At 45.5% G+C, this 22,498-nt stretch overlaps 2 protein-coding genes across 4 annotated transcripts in view; both read left to right on the forward strand.

The window, feature by feature from the left end:
* Positions 1–312: 312 nt before the first annotated feature.
* Positions 313–5,291, forward strand: LOC115163098 (protein NLRC3). 2 transcript variants are annotated; one of them, XM_029714709.1, is made up of 8 exons: positions 334–433; positions 795–2,292; positions 2,537–2,983; positions 3,129–3,215; positions 3,406–3,489; positions 3,594–3,677; positions 3,941–4,024; positions 4,270–5,291. In XM_029714709.1, the coding sequence occupies exons 1-8, from the start codon at positions 346–348 to the stop codon at positions 4,361–4,363; spliced, it is 2,466 nt and encodes an 821-aa protein (XP_029570569.1). In that variant the 5' UTR covers positions 334–345; the 3' UTR covers positions 4,364–5,291. The 2 variants fall into 2 exon arrangements, with proteins under 2 accessions (XP_029570568.1, XP_029570569.1); XM_029714708.1 differs by having other exon boundaries at positions 313–2,292.
* Positions 5,292–5,535: 244 nt separating this feature from the next.
* Positions 5,536–22,498, forward strand: part of LOC115163099 (large neutral amino acids transporter small subunit 4-like) — a 24,552-nt gene continuing 7,589 nt past the window's right edge. Inside the window, exons 1-5 of one of the 2 annotated variants that reach the window (XM_029714710.1) lie at positions 5,536–5,711; positions 7,640–7,856; positions 15,869–16,109; positions 16,418–16,473; positions 16,582–16,658. In XM_029714710.1, the coding sequence (XP_029570570.1) occupies positions 7,697–7,856; positions 15,869–16,109; positions 16,418–16,473; positions 16,582–16,658 (534 nt within the window). In that variant the 5' untranslated portion in view covers positions 5,536–5,711; positions 7,640–7,696. The remainder of the gene's footprint in view (positions 5,712–7,639; positions 7,857–15,868; positions 16,110–16,417; positions 16,474–16,581; positions 16,659–22,498) is intronic. The other variant, XM_029714712.1, reaches the window with a different exon arrangement.

Below are 22,498 nucleotides of genomic sequence, written 5' to 3' on the forward strand. Positions count from 1 at the left end.
ATAGTTGACAAGTTTGTTTTATAGCCTAAGCTACAATGTCACATGATTATTTTTAGGCTTACATCAAGTTTTGAAGTCATAATAATTGAATTTCTTAATGATATTTCCTGTTTTAGGCCATGTGGATCTGTATTGTGCCACTTTATGCTGAAAACAATTCCTCAATTTATGGAAAGGAAAGGGAAGGAAGACCTTCACCCACTTATTAAAACCACTGCCATATTCAAACCACTTTGCTTGTGAGTCTTGTGTGTTATTGAATAAGTGGACAATAGACAAATATATTCTGTTAAACCAGTCACCGCAAGAGTGAGTCTCCCCAGTCCCCACAATGGCGGTGGGGCCATGCACTATAGCACTACAGGAGCGTCGTGTGCAACTGGTGGAGAGCTGGAGCCAAAATGTCACCCACCTCCAGGAGCTTCTTTACCAGGTAGGGGCTCTTACTGAGGAGGACCTCAGCCTGGTGAGAGGGGGAGGTCGCCTGGGGGTGAGGGACTCCATGAGGAATCTGCTGGATGTGTTACACGGGCGTGGAGAGGAAGCCTGTCGAGCCTTCTTTCATGTTCTACAGTCACAGAGAGCCAACAAGGAGTCTGAGTCTATGGTGGCAGCTATCCCACCTGAGGGCTCTGGAACCAGCAGCAGTGGCTCTGGTCCAACCAACATGCAGGAGCACTTGACGAAACACAAGGACATATTAGGCAGGCAGCACAGTCCCGTTGATTACCTTAGTATCAGGACTATTAGGTGTAGTAGTTCAGAGAGTAGTGATGAGTCTTGTTCCTTTACAGATATCACATTGTCCAGGTGCGTGGGCTACACTGTTCCCCTGCAGTACCACCAGCACGAGGTAGCCATGGTGGGTGACGCCTTCCGGAGCCAGGACCAGGTCTGTACCTTTCAAGATGTCTGCCAGAGTCTGCTGTCTGTTCCAGCAGAGGACGTGAGTCTGCTCTCGGGGGTGGCTGGCAGTGGGAAGACCACGGTGGTGAGACGGCTGGTTCATGAATGGGCAAAGGACTCTGGATCCCAGAAGATAGTCCTGTCCCTATCCTTCAGAGAGCTCAATCTGCTCAGTGAGCCTCAGAGCCTGCAGGAGCTTCTCCTGGTGCACTACAGCCACCTCAAACCTGTTCTGCCCTGGGTCATTGACTCCCAACCTGGCCGAATCCTACTCATCTTGGACGGGCTCGATGAGTTCCGCTTCCCCCTGGAATTTGAGCGGAGCCCCAAGTGCTCGGACCCAGAGCGGAAGCTGGGCATGGGGGAGATGGTGGTGAACTTGATCAAGGGTCACCTCCTCCCCGGTATCTCCATCCTGGTCACATCGCGGCCCCACGCTATCTCCAAGGTCCCTCCCCTGCTGGTGACCCAGCTCTACAGCATCCTGGGCTTCTCTAAAGACCAGCAGAAGCACTACTTTGAGCAGAGCTGCAACTCTCCCCTGGTGGCATCTGCCGTGTGGGGCTATGTTTCCTCCTACCAGCCCCTCCAGCTCATGTGTCGTATACCAGCCTTCTGCTGGATCGTCTCCACTGCCCTTTGTGATAGAGCCCCCTGCTGCCTTAGCCAAGTCACCACCACCACTCTGCCAAATATAACTAGGACAACGCCAGCAGGCTCCAGTGATAGTTCCACCTCCAACAACAGGGCTGAAGAAGCCACTCCAACACCTTCAACCTTCTCCTCCACTGTTCCCAGGGTGATGTTAATGAGCGGCCATGTCAAGCCCATCACCATCACAGAGATCTACTGTTGCTTTCTCAAGTCCATCCTGGTGTTCCACGGAGAGGGCCACAGTCAGGAAGGCTGCAGCCCTCAGTGTCTCCAGGAGGCCCCGCGGGTCCTACGGGAGATGCGGCCCACGCTGAGAGACCTGGGAGCCCTTGCCTTCAAGGGCCTGCTGGAGCGACGCTTCCTCTTTGACCAGGCTGATCTGAGCTCTTTCTCCCTGGACTGCAGTGGGCTGTCCAAGACCTTCCTGGTGGAGATCCTCCGAGAGGACCGGGCCTCGCTCACCTGCCAGAGGAGCTTCCATTTCATCCACACTAGTGTACAGGAGTTCCTGGCTGCTCTGTACTATGTCCTGCAGGCCCTCTCCGGCGCAGACCCGTTCTCAGGGCTCAAGTCAGCCGTTGGTGTAGCCCTGTTTCCAGTTGCCCTGCACAAAGTGTTAACCTCCACTGCTAATAAGCTGCTGAGGCCCAGACGGCTCCTGCGCAGATATGTCAAGAAGGCTTTCTCCTGGGGTGGACACCATCAGTCTGGTCACATGGACCTCTTCTGCAGGTAGGTCAAATAATGTGTACATACAAATATATATATATATATATATATATATATATATATATATATATATATATATATATATATATATATATATATAGACAAATACATAGACAAATACATAGACAAAAGTAGTGTTGTGTTTTCTCATTCACTTCAATCCATATTAACATTCAGAAAATGTCTCTTAACTTATTTTTCTCCCTCCATTAATTGTACATTATTTTGCATTTATCTCCTTGGGTAGATTTGTATCTGGCTTATTGGTACCTCAAACCCGTGTCATCCTGGATGGACTATTCCGAGGCAGATCACAAATACTCCCATCTCCCTCCTCCTCCTCTCTGTCCCTGCCCTCTTCTCCTCCTCCTCCCACCCCTCCCTTTCTTCTGAGCCTGCTCCACTCCCAGCTCCAATATGGCAGACTGAGTCCAGAGAGGCAGGTCAACGTGTGCCACTGCCTGTACGAGGCCCAGGACCCAGGCCTGGCCCAGCGTCTACAAGGCTGGCTGCAGGTCCTGGCCCAAAAACAGGTCCCAGACCAGTCTGGCCCAGCCAAGAGGGACTGGAGCGAGCTGGCCTTCCTGCTGCAGCTGATCCCAGACCTGCAGGATCTGAATCTGGAGGCCCAGGGGCTGGACGCAGAGGGCCTGCGCAGACTGCTGCCTGTACTCCCTCTCTTCAGCACCCTCAGGTGGGCTAAGACGTGTAACACCTTAAATCATGCTTATTCCAAACACAAAAAAGGAAGTTATCTTTTTTTTCCAACTGTATTTGTTTCTTGATACATGAGAATGAAAACCCTGTGAATTTATCTCCTGTATTCTTTCCTCATAAAGGCTAGGGCAGAATCCACTGGGTCCAGAGGGGGCAGTTGTGTTAGCCTGTGCCATGCAGAGCCCAGACTGCCGTGTCGAGAGACTGTGGTGAGTACAGTATAAGGGCTAATTGATGCAGAGAGAATAGCTGGATGGGATAAATGACATCACCACCTTGGAAGGACTACATGGTACAATAAAAAAACGTTAATTTTCCTTTTCTGTTGCAAAGCGGTTTGAAACGTTTTCCATGGCATGCCCTAATGAACACGACCCTGTGTAATTGTTCTGGTTCCAGGGTGGTGGGGACAGGACTGGGTTGTAAGGGACTCAAGGTGCTTACAGAAGGACTGAAAGACAACCACACAGTGGTCGACCTCAGGTAACACAGGATATCAATGCTCTGATAGGCTACATGTAGTCAATAAAACTCATTATAAAGCAGTCTCTCACCAATCATTGTCTGCCATCATTCCATGGTTTAAGGATGGCCATCAATCACATTGGCGATGTGGGAGCGGGCTGTCTGGCGGATCTACTGCGGACCAATCATACACTTAAAGATATCAGGTGAAGATGAGAAAGCACTGCTATGAAAGATATCATACTTTGCGGTTAAAAACAGCCTAGTTACACATCTGTGGTCAAGTTCTCTCATATTCTCATGTCAGTTCACACTAGGTATTTACAAGAATAAGGCCTTGGTTCAAACAAACGCAGATGTGCACTATTGCTGTACCTAGGTTGTTAATCTGTCTTGGATTGACCCTCGACCATAGGCTTTTTCTCAAAGAAATCAATGTTAGCAACAGACTTGTTTTTGTGTTCCTCAGGCTCCGTGACAACCAGATTACTGATAAGGGAGCAGAACTCCTCCTGGAAGCACTGACTGAGAATACCACTCTGGAATATCTCTGGTGAGCAGTACACACACACACACACACACAGTGACACACCATGTACTGTATATGCTGTAATTAATACATTTCTTAAAACATTGAGGCATTCCAATTCTAATCTAGAGGTATGCGTCTGCAACCTTAACATTTGTAATTTAGCTTACTCCGCATTGATACTGTTATCTGCTCAATTTCCTGCTATTTGAACAAGATAGTCTTTTACATATGTTGACATTTCATTGTGACTTTGTCTCTTTGCTCAGGATGTTTGACAACAAGTTGTCGAAGGAGGGAGTCAGGAAGCTGAAGGAGTTCGCCAGGGGCACCTCTCATCTGGACATCAAAGTGTGCATCTGATTTCATCTGCCTTTCCTGTTGCTGATGATAAGACTCCAAGTACTTTATCATTGGTGGATGATATAGTTTATAATCTGTGTCGTATGGTACTTTTGCACATATACATGGTATGAAAGATGTTATTAGTATTTCATTCTTATTTTTGTTCAATCAACTAAGAGTTTACATTTGGTTGTCAGGTTTTAGTAGGTCAATGAATATAGCCATTGGTCAATGAAATCGTCTGCAATAGGTTTACACGTTTTTTCAATAGTTTGCATTCTTGTGTGTCAGAAATGCCTCCAAGTAAAGAGCATTAACGTTTAAACAACACTTCCATGGACGGCCAGCAGAGAGCAATATACCTGCATACACATTACCTACTGGAAGGCTAGGGTCATAGTCTACTATGTGCAAATGAAATGATCATGTTTCCTCTCTAACAAAGCTGGGCATTAATGGTTAACAATAATTAGTTGGTACACAACTAAATTTCACTACCTAAAATTAATGTTGAAATGTATGAAGTTGAGGGTGAAAAAACGAAGTTGAGAGTATTTCTTTATTCTACCACAAGATGTCCCCCTCAATATACACTTTTTTTGCAGTGTTTTTGTTTGCATCCTTCCTAGTCTGGTCCATAGGGACATGGCATTATCCTTTGTTTCCCAATATGTCACGTTACCTGAATAATAAGGTCATTTTCTTTCATGCCCACTCTTTGATTTTATTTAATGAGGGACAGTGCTACTATTACTACACATCTAATTCTAGATTTTCTCACCTGTTAAGTTAGAAACTCATATTACCCTTGTTATGCACTTTGGAAAAAGTTTGTCAAAAAAAAAAAAATTAAACAAGTCTACTGTTTTTGTTTGATCTATAAATAGACTAGGCGATGTACAAACCTCAAAATGTAATTGAAAATAAAACAATGACTACACCGGTCCTTATTCAAGTTAATCGTATTTGTCATAACCCCCCTATTTAAGTTAATCGTATTTACGATAACCCCCCACCCCACCCCACCTTGTCTTTGTGTCAAAACATTAGCTGGCTGTTGTCACCAATTAATTATTTAATTTAATCATTTAAGCGCTCTCTGATTGGTTTGCGCTCGTCTCTAGCTCAGGACCTGGCCAATGGAGACCCGGGCTTGTTTGTGCAGCTTTCGGTGCGAAAATAAAAGCAGGAATCTGCGCTGAAGAGAGATGTTGATGCAAAGAAACAAAAGATTGAGTATAGTCTAAAGTCTACAGTATATAGCTGTTATTTGTTATTTGAGAATAACAACTACAGATTTTAAGGCAAAGACAGAGTCCAGTCAGTGGAGAGGCAGGCGACCTTGTTCGTGGTTCCAGACACTCAGGTATGGTACTGCACTTCAGGGATGCGCTACTGTTATTCTACGGGGAGGAATCTGTAAACTCTCTACTTTTGCTTTTATTGAGAATTGATCACTGAAAAAAAAATATATAAGCTATGTTACACTGAGTGTGCAGAAAAGCAACATTGTTTTTATTCTGTCATATCTTCGTAGCCGACCCTGAAATGATGTAGACTGATTATCCTAGACAAAACATGCAACAATGTTTCAATGGAAACTTATCTTAAGATGACAGTGTGTGTATAGGCGATCAAGGAAAGTATGAGTCAATTACACAATGAATTTGATGTCACATTATGTGTTTATTGTTGATTGCAGTGGTGTTAGTTTTCCCTATAGCAACTTTACTGTTATATGATGTGTAGTCAACATGATTTTAGAGGGGGTGACCATCCCAATGATGTTTTTGTTTATGGTGTTTTGCTTGAGTAGACGATACACCGTCTCGAAATGTTACAATTATTATAGGGAAATAACAGCATGCAGATGACTTATAAAATGTATTTATGTCGACTTTTTCACAGTGTCATGTTATCATTTTATTTGCTTCTCTGCAGATTGAGTTTAAGAGTTTAGAATGGAATAATAGAATATAATAGTAAAAAAATATATATTTTTAATGTCCATAGAGAAATTTGCTCTTTGCAACGAAGTACAGCCATATTAGGTAATACTGTCTTACTTGTGCGTCCATGTATTCCTCTTTTAATAATAACATTAACATTGCGGGGAAATGTTCTGCATGTGTGAAACCATTAAATGTCGTTGCTACCAAAACAGCACCAATAAAGGACAGAGAGATTTTTGGAACTGCATGGAAGCTGTAGGCTAATTGCAGCTTTGGTGAGACTATTCATATGCGCGGCGTGCTGTGTTTACGATACTGAACAGCTGAGCTTCATGAGAAAGAGATTGGGGTGGGGGTGCAGGAGGAGGCTGAGGCGCATTGAGACCCGCTGATGATTTCAGTCCAGTTCAGACCAGTTTACAGAGCTGCTCATTTCCCGCACCATACTGTTATTGTTTAAGAATCCCATAAGGACAAGGCGAATGAAAATATAGGCTTAATACACGTTGTCCATAGTACCGAGGACCTGACCTTCACACATATCGATAAAATAACTAACACACATAAGCAAATATGCAGTGAAAATACAATTACAGTGAAATCAGGAGAAAATAATACGACCTCATAGACTAATATAAAATGCCATGCATGTCTAATAGTTAATTGGCCAGTGTGGGTTTGTGTTAATGAATAAAAGGTTTGTTGTTCATCGCTGGTCATACAATTATTTGTGAATGAATTTGAAAAAAAATAGAAACACTTTCTAGGCTACATTTCGTGATACATAGGCATAGTAGAGGCAAATGATCCTCATTATATATAACGTTCCATTATTAGCCCATAGGCATGTATTTACGTCAGGTGAAGATGGCGATGGGAACAAAAAAGGAGATGTCATCGCTGAGAATCTCGCGCCGCACTGGTTCGAACCGGCTGGAACTTGCCCTCACGTGGAGTCATTCTTGGTAGCTTTGTTAATACGCAGCCAATGGTAGAGCTCCAGAAAACTACCTGCCAATCAGAAGGAGCCAGGGCGGGGTTTTGGGACATTAGTAGGAGGGGTTTTGTGGTCCATGCACGCTCCTGTAAGAGCTCAGCTGTTTTGTAAAGACGGATAGCTTCGTCTTCTACTGTACACATACCATAATTAGCATAATGTACTGTTATTTGCAATGTTTTGCATCCTTGTGTAGGTATATCCCCCTTATGTATAGGCTACCTCTGAAGTATCCCTCAGCAACTCATACACAGTTTAGTATAGTACGGATGTCAAACAACTACTAAATGTGTCTCTTCACACTCTTAGGCCTGGCTCTTACCATGTATCAACCTTATCTTCCAGGCCACCAGCCCTCCTTTGTTCTACGTGCCCCATTGTGCCCCTCTTCTACCTGTGAAGATGGCACCCTCCCTGGCCACAGCCTTCTCCAGGCGCTGGTGGATGGCTGTGACTGCAGTCATAGAGAACCTGCTGTTTTCTGCTGTGCTGCTGGGCTGGGGCTCCCTGCTCATCATGCTCAAGTCTGAAGGCTTCTACTCCTACCTCTGCAGAGAACCTGGTAAGGCTGTGTAGCATGATGCACTACAATACCCATAATGCTCTGTGTTATATATCCTGTTTTTTTTCAATATAGGGGGTTGGGAAATGAAGATAAATGGTTGGATTTATACAGTATAACACTATTCAAGGTGCTGAAATATATTTTATGTTGTAGACTGTTTTTATTACAATGAATAAGAAACCCCAAAAAGCATACCATAATTATGTGTTATACTTGTGTTATTACACAAGTATTGTACATATGAAAATGATGGAAGTTTTTTTTTGCTTCAGTGAATGCTTGGTTTATGTTGCTTTAAATGCTTGTTTCATTGTGACATTTAGCAACATTTGTTTTTATGACATTTTTTCTACATCAACTATTGCTGTCTCACTCAGCAAGTGAGACGTGTGAATGGATATCACTTGGGCTTGGAAGGTCTGACAAGTATTAAGTGTGTTTTAAGCAATCCTACTTATTATGCTTATTTAATTCAGCAACAGAATGTGTTTCTATTTCACTACTGTGAGACAAAGATGACGTTGTGTCTGTGTAGTTTTAATTCAATCACGTTGGTTGGAACGGTCCAACACTTCAATAGTGCTCTTTAGAACAATACCCTAAGTTCTTTCATTGGGGGTTACAATAGAATGGTGTGATAGAATGTTCAGATCAAATGGATATTCTGTGGGCGAGGGTGGGATGAAGTGATGGGGGTTTCTAATCCAATCACATTGAGCAGACGAATTGAATGAGTTTCCACTTACATTTGACATGATCAGTTCCCCCATGAGGGTCAATGCAAACGAAATCAGGGCCACATTCACAAAGAATCACAGAGTATGAGTGCTGAAAAGAAAAGGCGGGCCGAACAGGCACCCATTAACATCGACGGGGCTGTAGTGGAGTGGGTTGAGAGTTTCAAGTTCCTTGGTGTCCACATCACCAACGAACTATCATGGTCCAAACATACCAAGACAGTCATGAAGAGAGCACGACAAAACCTTTTCCCCCTCAGGACCGAAAAGATTTGACATGGGTCCCCAGATCCTCAAAAGGTTCTACAGCTGCACCATCGAGAGCATCCTGACCGGTTGCATCACCGCCTGGTATGGCGACTGCTCGGCATCTGACTGTAAGACGCTACAGAAGGTAGTGCGGACGGCCCAGTACATCACTGGGGCCAAGCTTCCTGCCATCCAGGACCTATATAATAGGCGGTGTCAGAGGAAAGCCCATAAAATTGTCAGAGACTCCAGTCACCCAAGTTATAGACGGTTTTCTCAGCTACCGCACAGCAAGCGGTACCGGAGCGCCAAGTCTAGGACCAAAAGGCTCCTCAACAGCTTCTACCCCCAAGCCATAAGACTGCTGAACAATTCATAAAATCGCCACAGGACATTTTACATTGACACCCCCCCCCCGCCCTTTTGTACACTCACTGTTTGTTTGTTACCTATGCATAGTCACTTCGCCCCCACCTAGATGTACAGATTACCTCAACTAGCCTGTACCCCCGCACACTGACTCGGTACCGGTGCCCCCTGTATATAGCCTCGTTATTGTTATTCTTATTGTGTTACTTTTATTATTACTTTTTATTTTAGCCTACTTGGTAAATATTTTCTTCTTCTTGAACTGCACTGTTGGTTAAGGGCTTGTAAGTAAGCATTTCACGGTAAAGTCTACACTCGTTGTATTCGACGTATGTGACAAATAAAGCTTGATTTAATATAGCATCAGTTTCTCCTTTTAGATCATGAATAAGATTACATAGAGGGGGGGGGGGGGGCTGATCCTAGATCAGCACTTCTACTCTGAAATGCTTCATGAGTACAGGCCCAGAACCACTGCTGCAGATGATTACCTAAATTGGGGTTGTTGTGCAGTTTTATTGATGATGTTGCCACAAAGGAGAGTGAATGGCCTTATGCACCTATACAGCCTGGCTAGTGTTGAAAGTGTGTGAGGGGGTTTTACTAGATCATTGGCCAAGACTATTGCGTTGTTTTCATCTCCGCCAAAGTTGAGCTTTGAGAAAAACGAACACGTCAATAGTGGTCAGCCTGTTTAACAAGCCTCTAATGCAGCTATGGTTCAGAGCTCTCTCTCTCGCTCTCGCTCTCTCTCTCACTCTCACTCTCACTCTCACTCTCACTCTCGCTCTCGCTCTCTCTCGCTCTGTTCTCATAGTCTATGACTCATCTGTCCTCCTTTCATCTTTCAAACAAACAGACACTTAGGGAGGCAGTGGGCCGGAAGTGGGCATGAGGGAGAGGGAGGGGGAGACAGAGGGAGAGAGAGAAATGTGTCATCACTGAGACCTTGAGATGACAGGACAAATAAAGCACATCATCATTAGGTAGGTCGTAACCTAATATCATTAAAACATGGCCTGTGATGGACTAGATGACATGATAATATTGATAGATCATGGCCTGTGATCGACTCAAGAGTCCTTTGATCATCTGCCACAATGCTTTCTATTTGCCAGGCAGCATTTAACATGTGAATAGGCCTTTTCATTTATACAAATCAGGTCAGTCTCGACACTCTTTCATCCTTTTCTTCTCTTATGTTTTAAAATATGAATGCGTTCAAAGGGCATCTGTTAAACAGATTGCTGAGAGTCCTTTATGTGTTTGGTGTCATGGTGACCTTAGTCCCCATATCATTGGTTCCATTTAAAGGATCTGAGATTGAACAATGGGCTGCTTCTGTTTTGGTCTGCTAACGGAAAAGTGTGTGGTTAGGCTGAAACTGTGAATTGTGAGGCTCGCATTCCTCCTACATGCAACACTGTCGACTCCCAGTCCCTTCATCTCTCTCTCTCCGGCAGCTCTTGTGTTTCGTCATGCCCCCATTGCATTTATCTTGGTAGAGTCTGTTAGTTTAACACTGTAAGGTGTGTACTGTTGACTTAGTTGGGTTTACACTCAGTTTAGTTAAAGACATGGTTCACTGACAACGTGGACAGAACATATTGCACAGGAAATATCAAGCCTCTTGTTTTTATTCTTAGTATGAAGCATCCAGTGCCAGTAATAATACAACTACCACCAAAATACCCCATTAGGTTTTAAGTGTACCAATAAGCATACCAGTCAATACAATAGAATATAATAGAACAACTTTATTTTTCTGTAATGGAACTTGGAAAAGCACATTTTTCATAACTCTTTCCTCATCATGTATGGTCAAGGTCCTAAACGATATCATAACCTCCATCGATAAGAGACAATACTGTGCAGCTGTATTCATAGACCTGGCCAAGGCTTTCGACTCTGTCAATCACCACATTCTTATCGGCAGACTCAACAGCCTTGGTTTCTAAAATGACTGCCTCACCTGGTTCACCAACTACTTCTCAGACAGAGTTCAGTGTGTCAAATCGGAGGGCCTGTTGTCCAGACCTCTGGCAGTCTCTATGGGGGTGCCACAGGGTTCAATTCTCGGGTCGACTCTTTTCTCTGTATACATCAATGATGTCGCTCTTGCTACTGGTGATTCTCTGATCCACCTCTACGCAGACAACACCATTCTGTATACTTTTGGCCCTTCTTTGGACACTGTGTTAACTAACCTCCAGACGAGCTTCAATGCCATACAACTTTCCTTCCGAGGCCTCCAACTGCTCTTATATGCAAGTAAAACTAAATGCATGCTCTTCAAACGATTGCGACCAGCACCTGCCGCCCGTCCAGCATCACTACTCTGGACGGTTCTGACTTCGAATATGTGGACATCTACAAATACCTAGGTGTCTGGTTGGACTGTAAACTCTCCTTCCAGACTCGCATTAAGCATCTCCAATCCAAAATGAAATCTAGAATCAGCTGCCTATTTCGCAACAAAGCACCTTCACTCATGCTGCCAAACATACCCTCATAAAACTGACTGTCCTACCGATCCTTGACTTCGGCGATGTCATTTACAAAATAGCCTCCAACACTCTACTCAGCAAATTGAATGCAGTCTATCACAGTGCCATCCGTTTTGTCTCCAAAGCCCCATATACTACCCACGACTGCGACCTGTATGCTCTCGTTGGCTGGCCCTCGCTTCATATTTGTCGCCAAACCCACTGGCTCCAGGTCATCTATAAGTCTTTGCTAGGTAAAGCCCCACCTTATTTCAGCTCACTGGTCAGCATAGCAGCACCCACCCGTAGCACGCGCTCCAGCAGGTAGATTTCACTGGTCACCCCCAAAGCCAATTCATCCTTTGGCCGCCTTTCCTTCCAGTTCTCTGCTGCCAATGACTGGAACGAATTGCAAAACTCACTGAAGCTGGAGACTCATATCTCCCTCACTAACTTTATGCACCAGCTGTCAGAGCAGCTCACAGATCACTGCACCTGTACATAGCCCATCTGTAAATAACCTATCCAACTACCTCATCCCCATACTGTTATTTTTTTTCTTCTCTTTTGCACCCCAGTATCTCTACTTGCACATTCATCTCCTTCACATCTATCACTCCAGTGTTTAATTGCTAAATTGTAATTATTTCACCACTATAGCCTATTTATTGCCTTACCTCCCTTATCTTACCTCATTTGAACACATTGTATATAGACTTTTTGTCTATTGTGTTATTGACTGTATGTTTGTTTATTACATGTGTAACTCTGTTGTTGTTTGTGTCGCACTGCTTTGCTTTATCTTGGCCAGGTCGCAGTTGAAAATGAGAACTTGTTCTCAACTAGCCTACCTGGTTAAATATATATATATATATTTTTTTTACCTGTTTAGGATAGGGGGCAGTATTTTCACGGCCGGATAAAAAACATACCCGATTTAATCTGGTTATTACTCCTGCCCAGAAACTAGAATATGCATATAATTGTTTTATTTGGATAGAAAACACCCTAAAGTGTTTTCTATCCGCCGGAGGAACCGGACCGGGGCCAGTCGCCAGAGGCTCTGGACTGGGGACCGTCGCCGGAGGCTCCGCGCCATGGATTGTCACTGGAAGCTCCGCGCCATGGATTGTCACTGAAGGCTCCGGGCCGTGGATTGTCACTGGAGGCTCCGGGCCATGGATTATCACTGGAGGCTTTGTGCCATGGATCATCACTACAGGCTCCGTGCCATGGATTATCACTGGAGGCTCCGGGCCATGGATTATCACTGGATGCTTCGTGCCATGGATCATCACTACAGGCTCCGGGCCATGGATCATCACCGGAGGCTTCGTGCCATGGATTATCACTACAGGCTTCGTGCCATGGATCATCACTACAGGCTCCGGGCCATGGATCATCACAGGAGACTGGGTGCGTGGAGCAGGCACAGGATATACTGGGCCGTGGAGGTGCACTGGAGGTCTGGAGCGTTGGGCTGGCACAACCCGTCCTGGCTGGATGCTCACTTTAGACCGGCAAGTGCGGGGTGCTGGCACAGGACGAACTGGGCTGTGAAGGCGCACTGGCGACACAGTGCGTAGAGCTGGCGCAGGATATCCTGGACCGAAGAGGCGTACTGGAGACCAGGAGCGCTGAGCCGGCACAATCCGTCCTGGCTGAATGCCCACTCTAGCATGGCAAATGCGATGCACAGGCACAGAGCGCACCGGGCTATGAATGCGCACTGGAGATATAGTGCGCATCACCGCATAACACGGTGCCTGACTGGTCACATGCTCCCCATGGTAAGCACGGGGAGTTGGCTCAGGTCTCAACCCTGACTCCACCAATCTCCCCAGGGGGGAGCTGCCTCTCGGGCTTCCGTTGTTACCGTGCTAATTCTTCGTAGCGTCGCCGTTCCTCCTTTGCTGCCTCCCTTGGACGGCGATATTCCCCAATCCGCGTCTAGGGTCCTTTGCCGTCCAGGATCTCTTCCCATGTCCAACTATCCTGGCCACGCTGCTTGGTCCATTTTTGGTGGGAGGTTCTGTCACGCTCGTCGTTAGAATGAGAAGGGGACCAAAACGCAGCGTGATAAGTGTTCATGATATTTATTTTCAAGAAACACTCAAACAAAATAACAAAAGTCGAAAACGCACAGTTCCGTCAGGCACAGACGCTAAACAGAAAATAACCTCCCACAAAACTCAGGTGGAAAACAGGCTGCCTAAGTATGATTCCCAATCAGAGACAACGATAGACAGCTGCCTCTGATTGGGAACCACACTCGGCTCAAAAACAAAGAAATAGAAAACATAGATATTCCCACCCGAGTCACACCCTGACCTAACCAAACATAGAGAATAAATAAGATCTCTAAGGTCAGGGCGTGACACCAGGGGTGCTGTACTACTATGGCTGACCCTGTAAAACACCACATTTCACTGCACCTATCCGGTGTATGTGACATTAAAACATATTTGTTTCCTTTTTTTTTATCTGGCACCAGGCTAGCTTCCTTCCAGCTCTTATCAGCCAACTATTTTTATCAGTGTTGTCTCAGTGTTATTAGCGCTCAGTAACAGTGGGATGTTTGCGGTGTTAGGGAGGACAGAGATGACATTATCTGGAGTTGATGAATCTTCTGTCTGCTCATTGCTTTGAAATAGATAGAGCTTTAAATGCTGATGATGATGATGATGGAAAATACTGTCAGTTGGTTATCTCTGGCTTCCTCCGATGAGTCAATGTGAGGAAATGCAGACATTCTACGCCGATGGCAACCATTTTCTAGAAACAAGGCTAGTCCGCTTGATTCTGTCAGTCATTTACATGTATCACTGATAAGTGATTGGGTCAGACGCATTGAGATTGACACAGTATCTATGGGCAGATCGAATGATAGATTAGTTGAAGATTGATTAGTTGATTATTACACAAAGCAATGTTTTTTTTACATGAGTAAGAAACATCCATTTCCCCTTGATGGATGATCAGGTTAAAGATGACAAATAACACATTATGTTCTCATTATGTTGCTGATGTAATAATCTTGTTGCAGCATGGCCTTAGAGATAGCTGCAGGCCCCAGCTAGATAAATGAGGAAAAAGTTTTATTGTAATATTTTAGACTAGGTGAACTGTAGTATCAGAACAACGTCACAGTCATTTTTGTGTCATATGATTTCAATGAAACTGGATGCTTTGCGAGTCATTAGAATCACGGTGTAAACCCTCAGAACAGAGAGTGGAACAGTGTTTTGTTTGAAGGCATTATAAGGCCATTGTTGCGCTAACATAGTGTTTGTGCTCTGCATCGCTCAGGGCGCTTCCCTTATTGACTCAGCAGCAGTACAGGCTCACATTGTCTGGATTACTCAGCAGTAAGAGCCCCCCAGCCAGGCAGGCTCAGCTGCCGTTGGCCTTCTGCTAACCTATGTATTAACTACCATCTACCATGACCTTTAACCTACATATTATATAATACAGCCATGTCTACTCACAGCCTCATCCTCAAGAAAACAACAACCTGCTTTTCAAGACTGCTTGAAAAACATCTTGTTACCAAAGGTTTTTAGAGAGGTTGTCCAAAATCACATCACCTGAAAAAAAAACACAGGAAAAAATAACAGTTTGTCTTGCGTCCTATCCTCGCCCAGGCCCTTACTCAATGCCTTACTAGCTCCCCTAGGCCACCAAACATCATTTTTTACGAGACTTGTCACTGTCAAGGCTGTCATCATAGTCTTTTGTTTTATCTGTTATGTCTGAGTTAAACTCATGGAGACTAGTGTGTTGTCTACAGTTCTCTCCTCAACAACAACAGTAACAAGCCTCATAACCAGTCCTTATAACAATCTGCACTCTCAGAATGTTTTCATCATTCAAATGGCCCATAACATTCTCCCAATAGGCACATTCTATCTAATCAAGCTAGAATGTGAAGTTTTGGAAGGAACTTTAGAGTGATTGTTTCGTCTGTGGGTCTTCTGATCAAATTAGCATGACTGTCTTTTCCAATCCCATCTTGATAGTCTGATCATGCTTAATTTCTCTACCAAAACATCAGGAATCTCTTTTTAATGTATGTTTTAATATCTTCTATGTATGATGCTAAATCTATTTCCCTCTGGGATCATGAAGTTGAATTTGAAGGTTCCATAAAGTTCTCTTGTGCCTCCAGGTAACAGCACCAGTCAAAACCAGTCTGAGCCAGTCCTGGTTGGGGATGAAGCGGGGATCACCCAGAGCCCCGTGGTGGAGGAGGAGTACCTCCAGATGAATGGCTGGCCCATCTGTAAGGACCAGGATGAGATGCTGAACTTGGCCTTCACCGTGGGCTCTTTCCTCCTCAGTGCCATCACCCTTCCCCTGGGCATTGTCATGGACAAGTATGGCCCCCGCAAGCTCCGGCTGCTCGGCAGGTAAGAGAACAGAGACAAGGTGGTATGTACAGTTTCGGCCACTATAATTTAAGCTAAGGTGTTAGGGTGATAGTCTCTGTACCCAGGTTTGACTCCCGGCAGGGGCTGGACCCCAAATTCGCTATATATATTTGCCGCAACACGGCACTCTAAAGTTTTATTGAGATTGTCACAAAAACCTCAGTACAGAGTTTAATACTTTTTAGTCCCCGCAACTTCCTGCTGCATATGTTTTTATGTCCAGTTTGACTTGGGTGTGTCTTTGTATGAAAAGCCTTCCTCATATTCAACCTGTTCTGTTATTTCAGCACCTGCTTTGCCTTCTCATGTATCCTGATCGCTTATGGATCGAGCGACCCCAAGAGTATGTATATTTCTTCATTCTTTCTTTATTTACTCAACGTTCTATTCTAGTACAGTGTGTATGTCTGTTCCACCCTGTCTCCTTAACACGTGTGTGTTCCCTGTACAGATCTGTCCATCCTCATATTCTTTGCTCTGGCACTGAACGGATTCGGAGGAATGTGCATGACCTTTACTTCCCTCACGGTAAGTGGTGTCTTCTCCTGTACTGCAGAGAGAGGGGAGTGAGCAGAGAGAGTTGGGGATGGGGACAGTGGCGGAGGAGGGGGAGAGCGCTAGGGTGGAGTAGGGAGCCAGGGGAGCAGAAAGAGGAGTGAGGAGAGAGGCGTGGAGAGCGGAGTGGAGAGGGGAGCGAAGAGAGAGGGGTGGGCGGGCGGGACATGTCGTAAACCCTCCCATGGGGGTGTCATCAGCATGGAGAAAGTGCTGCATCACAGGGAGGCCACGTGCAGAAGGAAAGGGAGAGAGACAGACCCTGCGTTAGAAATCAATTATTCAACCGTGCTCTGGTCCAGCTGAGAGCCTAAAAAAGACACCTCCTCATTACTTATTCATGTTCCTGACAGGGACGCAGCCCTTTGATTGGGTGGCCCAGACCGCCAGGGTTCACAGGCAGCTAGACTAAATGTTCTGATTGTTCTTGCCTTAGGACCGGCCGGGTTTTCACTGACACAATGGTGTTTACAGATAGCGTGATTTCATTGTTTCATTGTTTATCTGCGTAGATAAAACAGACAATGACACACACACACAAGAATTTTGAGAGAAAAGAGACACGGGGGGCTGAGCTGACAAACAGGAAGTCGGAAGGCAGTCACACTTAGCGCTGCTGGGGTTCGTTCAACCCCTCCCTGGCAGTTTCCTGCCCCTGGCCTCCCCACCACCCCCCACTGCAGGGGTTCAGAGGGGCTCTGTCTGTTTGTCTGTCTGGCTGGCACACTCACACACTACCACCCAGAAGCTGCCCAGCTGATTTCTTCTGCCCCCCCCCCCCCACTCCCACTCCCACTCCCACACTGTAGGTGTTGTTTTAATTTTCTCTGGTTTCATTCATTCCCCACGCCAGCATGTTTCAGCCTGTCCTGCTATGGCTGTTTAGTTCCGTCACGTGTGTGTGTGTGCTTGTGTGAGTGCCAAAGAACTGGCCTCTGGCATTGTTTCAGCTGTTCTGTTGCAGTAACCTCACTGCGGTAATTCCTTGCTCTGACTAACAGTGTGTTTTACACTGCTGGTCTGGGTTCATGTTGTTCTTGTACAGCGGGACCTTTTTTCTTCTGAACGTTCTTCTTCTCCTCCCGGGTGTGGGGGTCAAAGGTTTTCACAGAAGATTTTGTAAAAAAAAAAAAATAAATTCAAATGTACCCTTTTTTCCCACAAAAGACGAAATGGATACATTGTAACTCATTCAATCAGTCTGAACTCATTGAGTTTGTCCCCCACAGACAGTTGGTATGATTATGTTTAGGTTTATTCTGTGTTTTGAAGTCATCTGGATTGTAGGTTTACACGAAAGGAAAGGTACCGCACCGCGATACCCCAACTCCATCACCTTTTTTCTTTGTTTCTATGTGTTTTCTTCTTCCTGGTGCTTCTAATTTACTGAAAGGGGGTGGTTTGGCAGCTTGCCCCCTCCCTCTTTCCCTCCCTCCCTCCCTCTCCCTATGATTGCACACTCAGCACTCTGTGTCCCAGGCAGTACAGCTGCAGTAAACAAGTGGAGGAGAACCCAAGGCGGTAAAAGAGAGCTCTCCTCTACACACCTCTGTTTTCTATCAGTAAAGTGCCTAGCCGATCTCTGTCTGCCCGCAGCCCTTCTCCGGTTACCAGCAGCAGGCTGTCAGTCTCTCCCTCTCTCTTCTCCTTCCCCCCTTCCCTCTTCTCTTTAATAGCTTTGAACTCAGTCTCTCCCTCAGTCAGCCATAGTATTAGTAATCACCACTGCAGATATCTCTCCTAACCTTTCTCTATCCATCTCTCTTCTCAACCAGACCTCCCCCAGCCCCTCTCTCCGCACTCTTCCCACGCATACACGCACATGCATACACACACACACACACACACACACACACACATGCATACACACGCACGCACAGATGCATACACACACACACACACACACATGCATACACACGCATGCACAGATGCATACACACATGCATACACACACACACACACACATATGCATACACACGCACGCACAGATGCATACACACACACGCACACACGTGCATACACACGCAGCGCTCCCCCTCTTGTACATTGCAGCACATGTTAAGATGGTTCTATTATCTCTGAGTCATGTTTTGCATGAAACACTAATCCTTTCTATTTTAGGACTTCTTCATTGGTCCCAATCCCTCTCTGGGATTTATGTCATTAGGTCCTCGGGGGGAATTAAGTTTCAGTCTGGCTCGATTTACCTAGATGATTATTTACTACTTCCTGGCACTTGGAAAGAGAACGATGGAAGGGGTAGAGAGATGAATGCCGAAGCTGAGGTGGACTAATGATAGCCTGGGCCCAGATCTGTTTGTGCTAGTCCCACATTTGCATATGTCGTTCTCTTGCCAGGAAAGCACAGACAGATCTTGGACCATGCTAGACTAACAATAGCTCTTCTCTACTCAGACAGGGTCGCCACCACCAACACCGACACCCCCCTGCCTGTAAAATGTCCTAGCATCAGATGTTGACTTGCTAACTGGTGCTTGATGACACTATTCGACTGTGGAGGAACTGATCTCAGGGTCATGTTGATTTCCTTATTAAAGGACATGGATGGATCGTAGAGGCAGTCAACTGCTGCACATGCTGTTGTTTTTGCTTTCACTGTACACTCAGCTTTAGGTTTAATGTCCAGTAGGAGTGGATTGGGATTCACAACAAGGCCAGTACTGCAAAACAAAGTGTTGACGACAGAGAGAGAGAAAGAGAGAGAGACAGAAAGAGGGAGAGAGAGAGTGGTAGAGTGATGGCACAGAGATGGAGATATTCAGGCCGGTGTTGTCTGCGTGTGGTGGTCAGGGACACAGCATGTTGACTCATTATCTGATGGAGTTGTGTCCTGTCAGGATTGGACTGGTTTGTACTGGTTCCCGTTGGCTGCTGAGAACCAGCCCAGTAAGCACTACAGCTGTTACGCAACAGCAGTCCCTCTTCTCTCTTTCACTTCTCTGTTTCCCCCCTTCCGCCCATTTCCTCCTTGTCTGTTCTCTCTAGCCTTTGTGCCTCAGAGGCTTTTAGTTATTCCACTCTTCCATTCTCCTCTTTTCTCTCCCACTTCTTTCTGTCTCCGTCTGCTGCACTAAAGATAACAATCATTGCTGCCGTCACACAAAATAATCAGATGGACCCAGAAGCAATGGGTTGTTTTCTGGCTAGGGTTTGTTTTTCAAGTGGAACTGCAGTGCACACATCTGAGACACTCATCTGAGACACTCATGCACCTCTCCTTGTAAGCAACATGTTGATATGCAAAGTGTAGAATGTGTAGTATTTACTTAGATAGGAATAGGATAGGACTGCGTCCTTAAATGGCTTTAGAGGAAAACTGCCTACCACAGGCATTCTTTACTGTCTGCAAACATCACTCAGCATTTCAGATAGGGATTTTCTCCATTTTCTCAAGTGATATCTACTTGCACGTAGCCTAGTTTCACCGCTGTGAGTGTCTGAAAGGGTATTGCAGACATTTTGTTATCTGCTCAGGGCACAAACACGGCACTGACTGCAGGATATAGAGCCACAGTTATCAGCCCGTATCGGTTAAAGACTACTGAATTGCCCATCATGTTGTTGCTCCCCCTCAACAAATGTTATTGGTCACATACACATGTTTAGCAGATGTTATTGTGGGTGTAGCAAAATGCTTGTGTTCCTAGCTCCAACAGTGTAGTAGTATCTAACAATTGACAACAATACACAAATCTAAAAGTAAAAGAATGGGATTACATAGCAACCTTGTTTAGCTTCCAGTACATCCTATAGAGTTAGACACTGTTCATAGTCCAACACTCTACAAACAGACTTTTATCTCCATGACTGTTCAGATCCCAAAATAGAGCCAAATAGAGATTGGTAGGTGAATGCAGACATTTGTATTGACCCTGCCTTTTCTTCCTGGCTCTAGCATAGCTAACAGAGATGGGTCTGTGCCCCAAATGGCACCCCATTCCCTATACTGTGTTTTTTTACCCCCCTTTTTCTCCCTAATTTCGTGGTATCCAATTGTTAGTAGTCTTGTCTCATTGCTACAACTCCCGCACGGAGTCGGGAGAGGCGAAGTTCGAGAGCCATGCGTCCTCCGGAACACAACCCAACCAAGCGCATCCAACCCAGAAGCCAGCTGCACCAATGTGTCAGAGGAAACACCGTACACCTGGCGACCTGGTCAGCGTGCACTGCGCCCGGCCCACCACAGGAGTCGCTAGTGCGCAATGAGATGGCCAAACCCTCCCTAACCCGGACGACGCTAGGCCAATGGTGCGCCGCCCCATGGGCCTCCCGGTCGCGGCCGGCTGCGACAGAGCCTGGGCTCGAACCCAGAGTCTCTGGTGGCACAGCCTTAGACCTTAGACCACTGCGCCACCCGGGAGGCCTATTGTGCACTACTTTTGACCAGGGTCCATAGGGACTTGGTCAAAAGTAGTACACTATGTAGGGAACAGGGTACCATTTGGGATGTAGCCAGAGACAGTATTCATGGAACAGGTAATGTCTCAGGTTAACTGAGATTGGCCTAGAGAGAAAAGAGTTGGCCAATCATTAACCAGCCCTGGGTTGTCGTTTCTGCCTCTAGACACTGTATTTAGTCATGCCTGATGGAGTAGAATTCAGGAAGTATTCCGAAATTGGATCACTGTACTGTGGCCAGGTAGATTAGGAAGACAAACTCATGGCTGCACTGCTATCAGGGCCAGGGTCAGTAGGCAAACATTGTTCAACGTTGCAGAGAGAAATGTCATTATTAGTGCTGACGTGATTTCCTTTTTCTACATCCTATAAAGTATTTATATCTGAATGTTCTACAATGTAGCGCCCCTGGACTTTTTAACTAAGTGACCCAGATCCTGTTTCCCAACCTGATCTTGCCTGTTCTCACAAGCTGTAAATCTCACTCCTTCATTACATTGACAGTTGGATATCCTTCGTATTATGTCAGAGTTATACGACATAATTATGTGGTTTGATTTCTGCACGTGAACGAGAAACTTGTCTGTGGTGGTTTGTTTTGGGAACCACCACAGTAACACTCAGTCAAACTGACTTCAGACCACTAAAACTAATGAGGCAACTACAGTAATTGCAGCACTTAAGCTGGGAGCTGGACCTTCAGATGCTGTTGATGTTTTAGGCTCTACCTTCTGTTGACAATTCATTATTTTTCCTTCCCCCCCATGTCCTTAATTTGATCAAAGGCAGGTGAACTCGTTCCATTACATCCAAACCTGGGTTAGTAACTGCTTTGGACTCTGTCTGTCTGTCTGTCTGTCTGTCTGTCTGTCTGTCTGTCTGTCTGTCTGTCTGTCTGTCTGTCTGTCTGTCTGTCTGTCTGTCTGTCTGTCTGTCTGTCTGTCTGTCTGTCTGTCTGTCTGTCTGTCACTGACTCAGTGAGGTCATTGAAAGTCATGTGATAGTCTGATGACACACTGATGGTCTGGTGGTGACATATAGATAGGGGAACTGAGGAGAGCAGAGCAATGGAAATCACATCCCTGATGACGCTCAAGCACATTATTCAGCATATTCCATATGAGTTTATTCCAGGGCAATGTCACAGCTAACACTGCTGATTGAAGCTGTGCTAAGTGGAGGTTGGTCGGGTGCTTGGAGTGATGGTGGAGAGGTAGCCTTGCATAAGACCAGTGTTTCTCTCTTCTATCTGCCAGCCTGATCACACACACACACACACACACACACACACACACACACACACACACACACACACACACACACTATCCTTGTGTAGACCAAACAGTTGATTCCCATTCAAAATCCTATTTTCCCTAACCCCTACACCTAACCCT

This window comes from Salmo trutta, chromosome 26 (genome assembly GCF_901001165.1).
Source record: "Salmo trutta chromosome 26, fSalTru1.1, whole genome shotgun sequence".
Taxonomy (NCBI): domain Eukaryota; kingdom Metazoa; phylum Chordata; class Actinopteri; order Salmoniformes; family Salmonidae; genus Salmo; species Salmo trutta.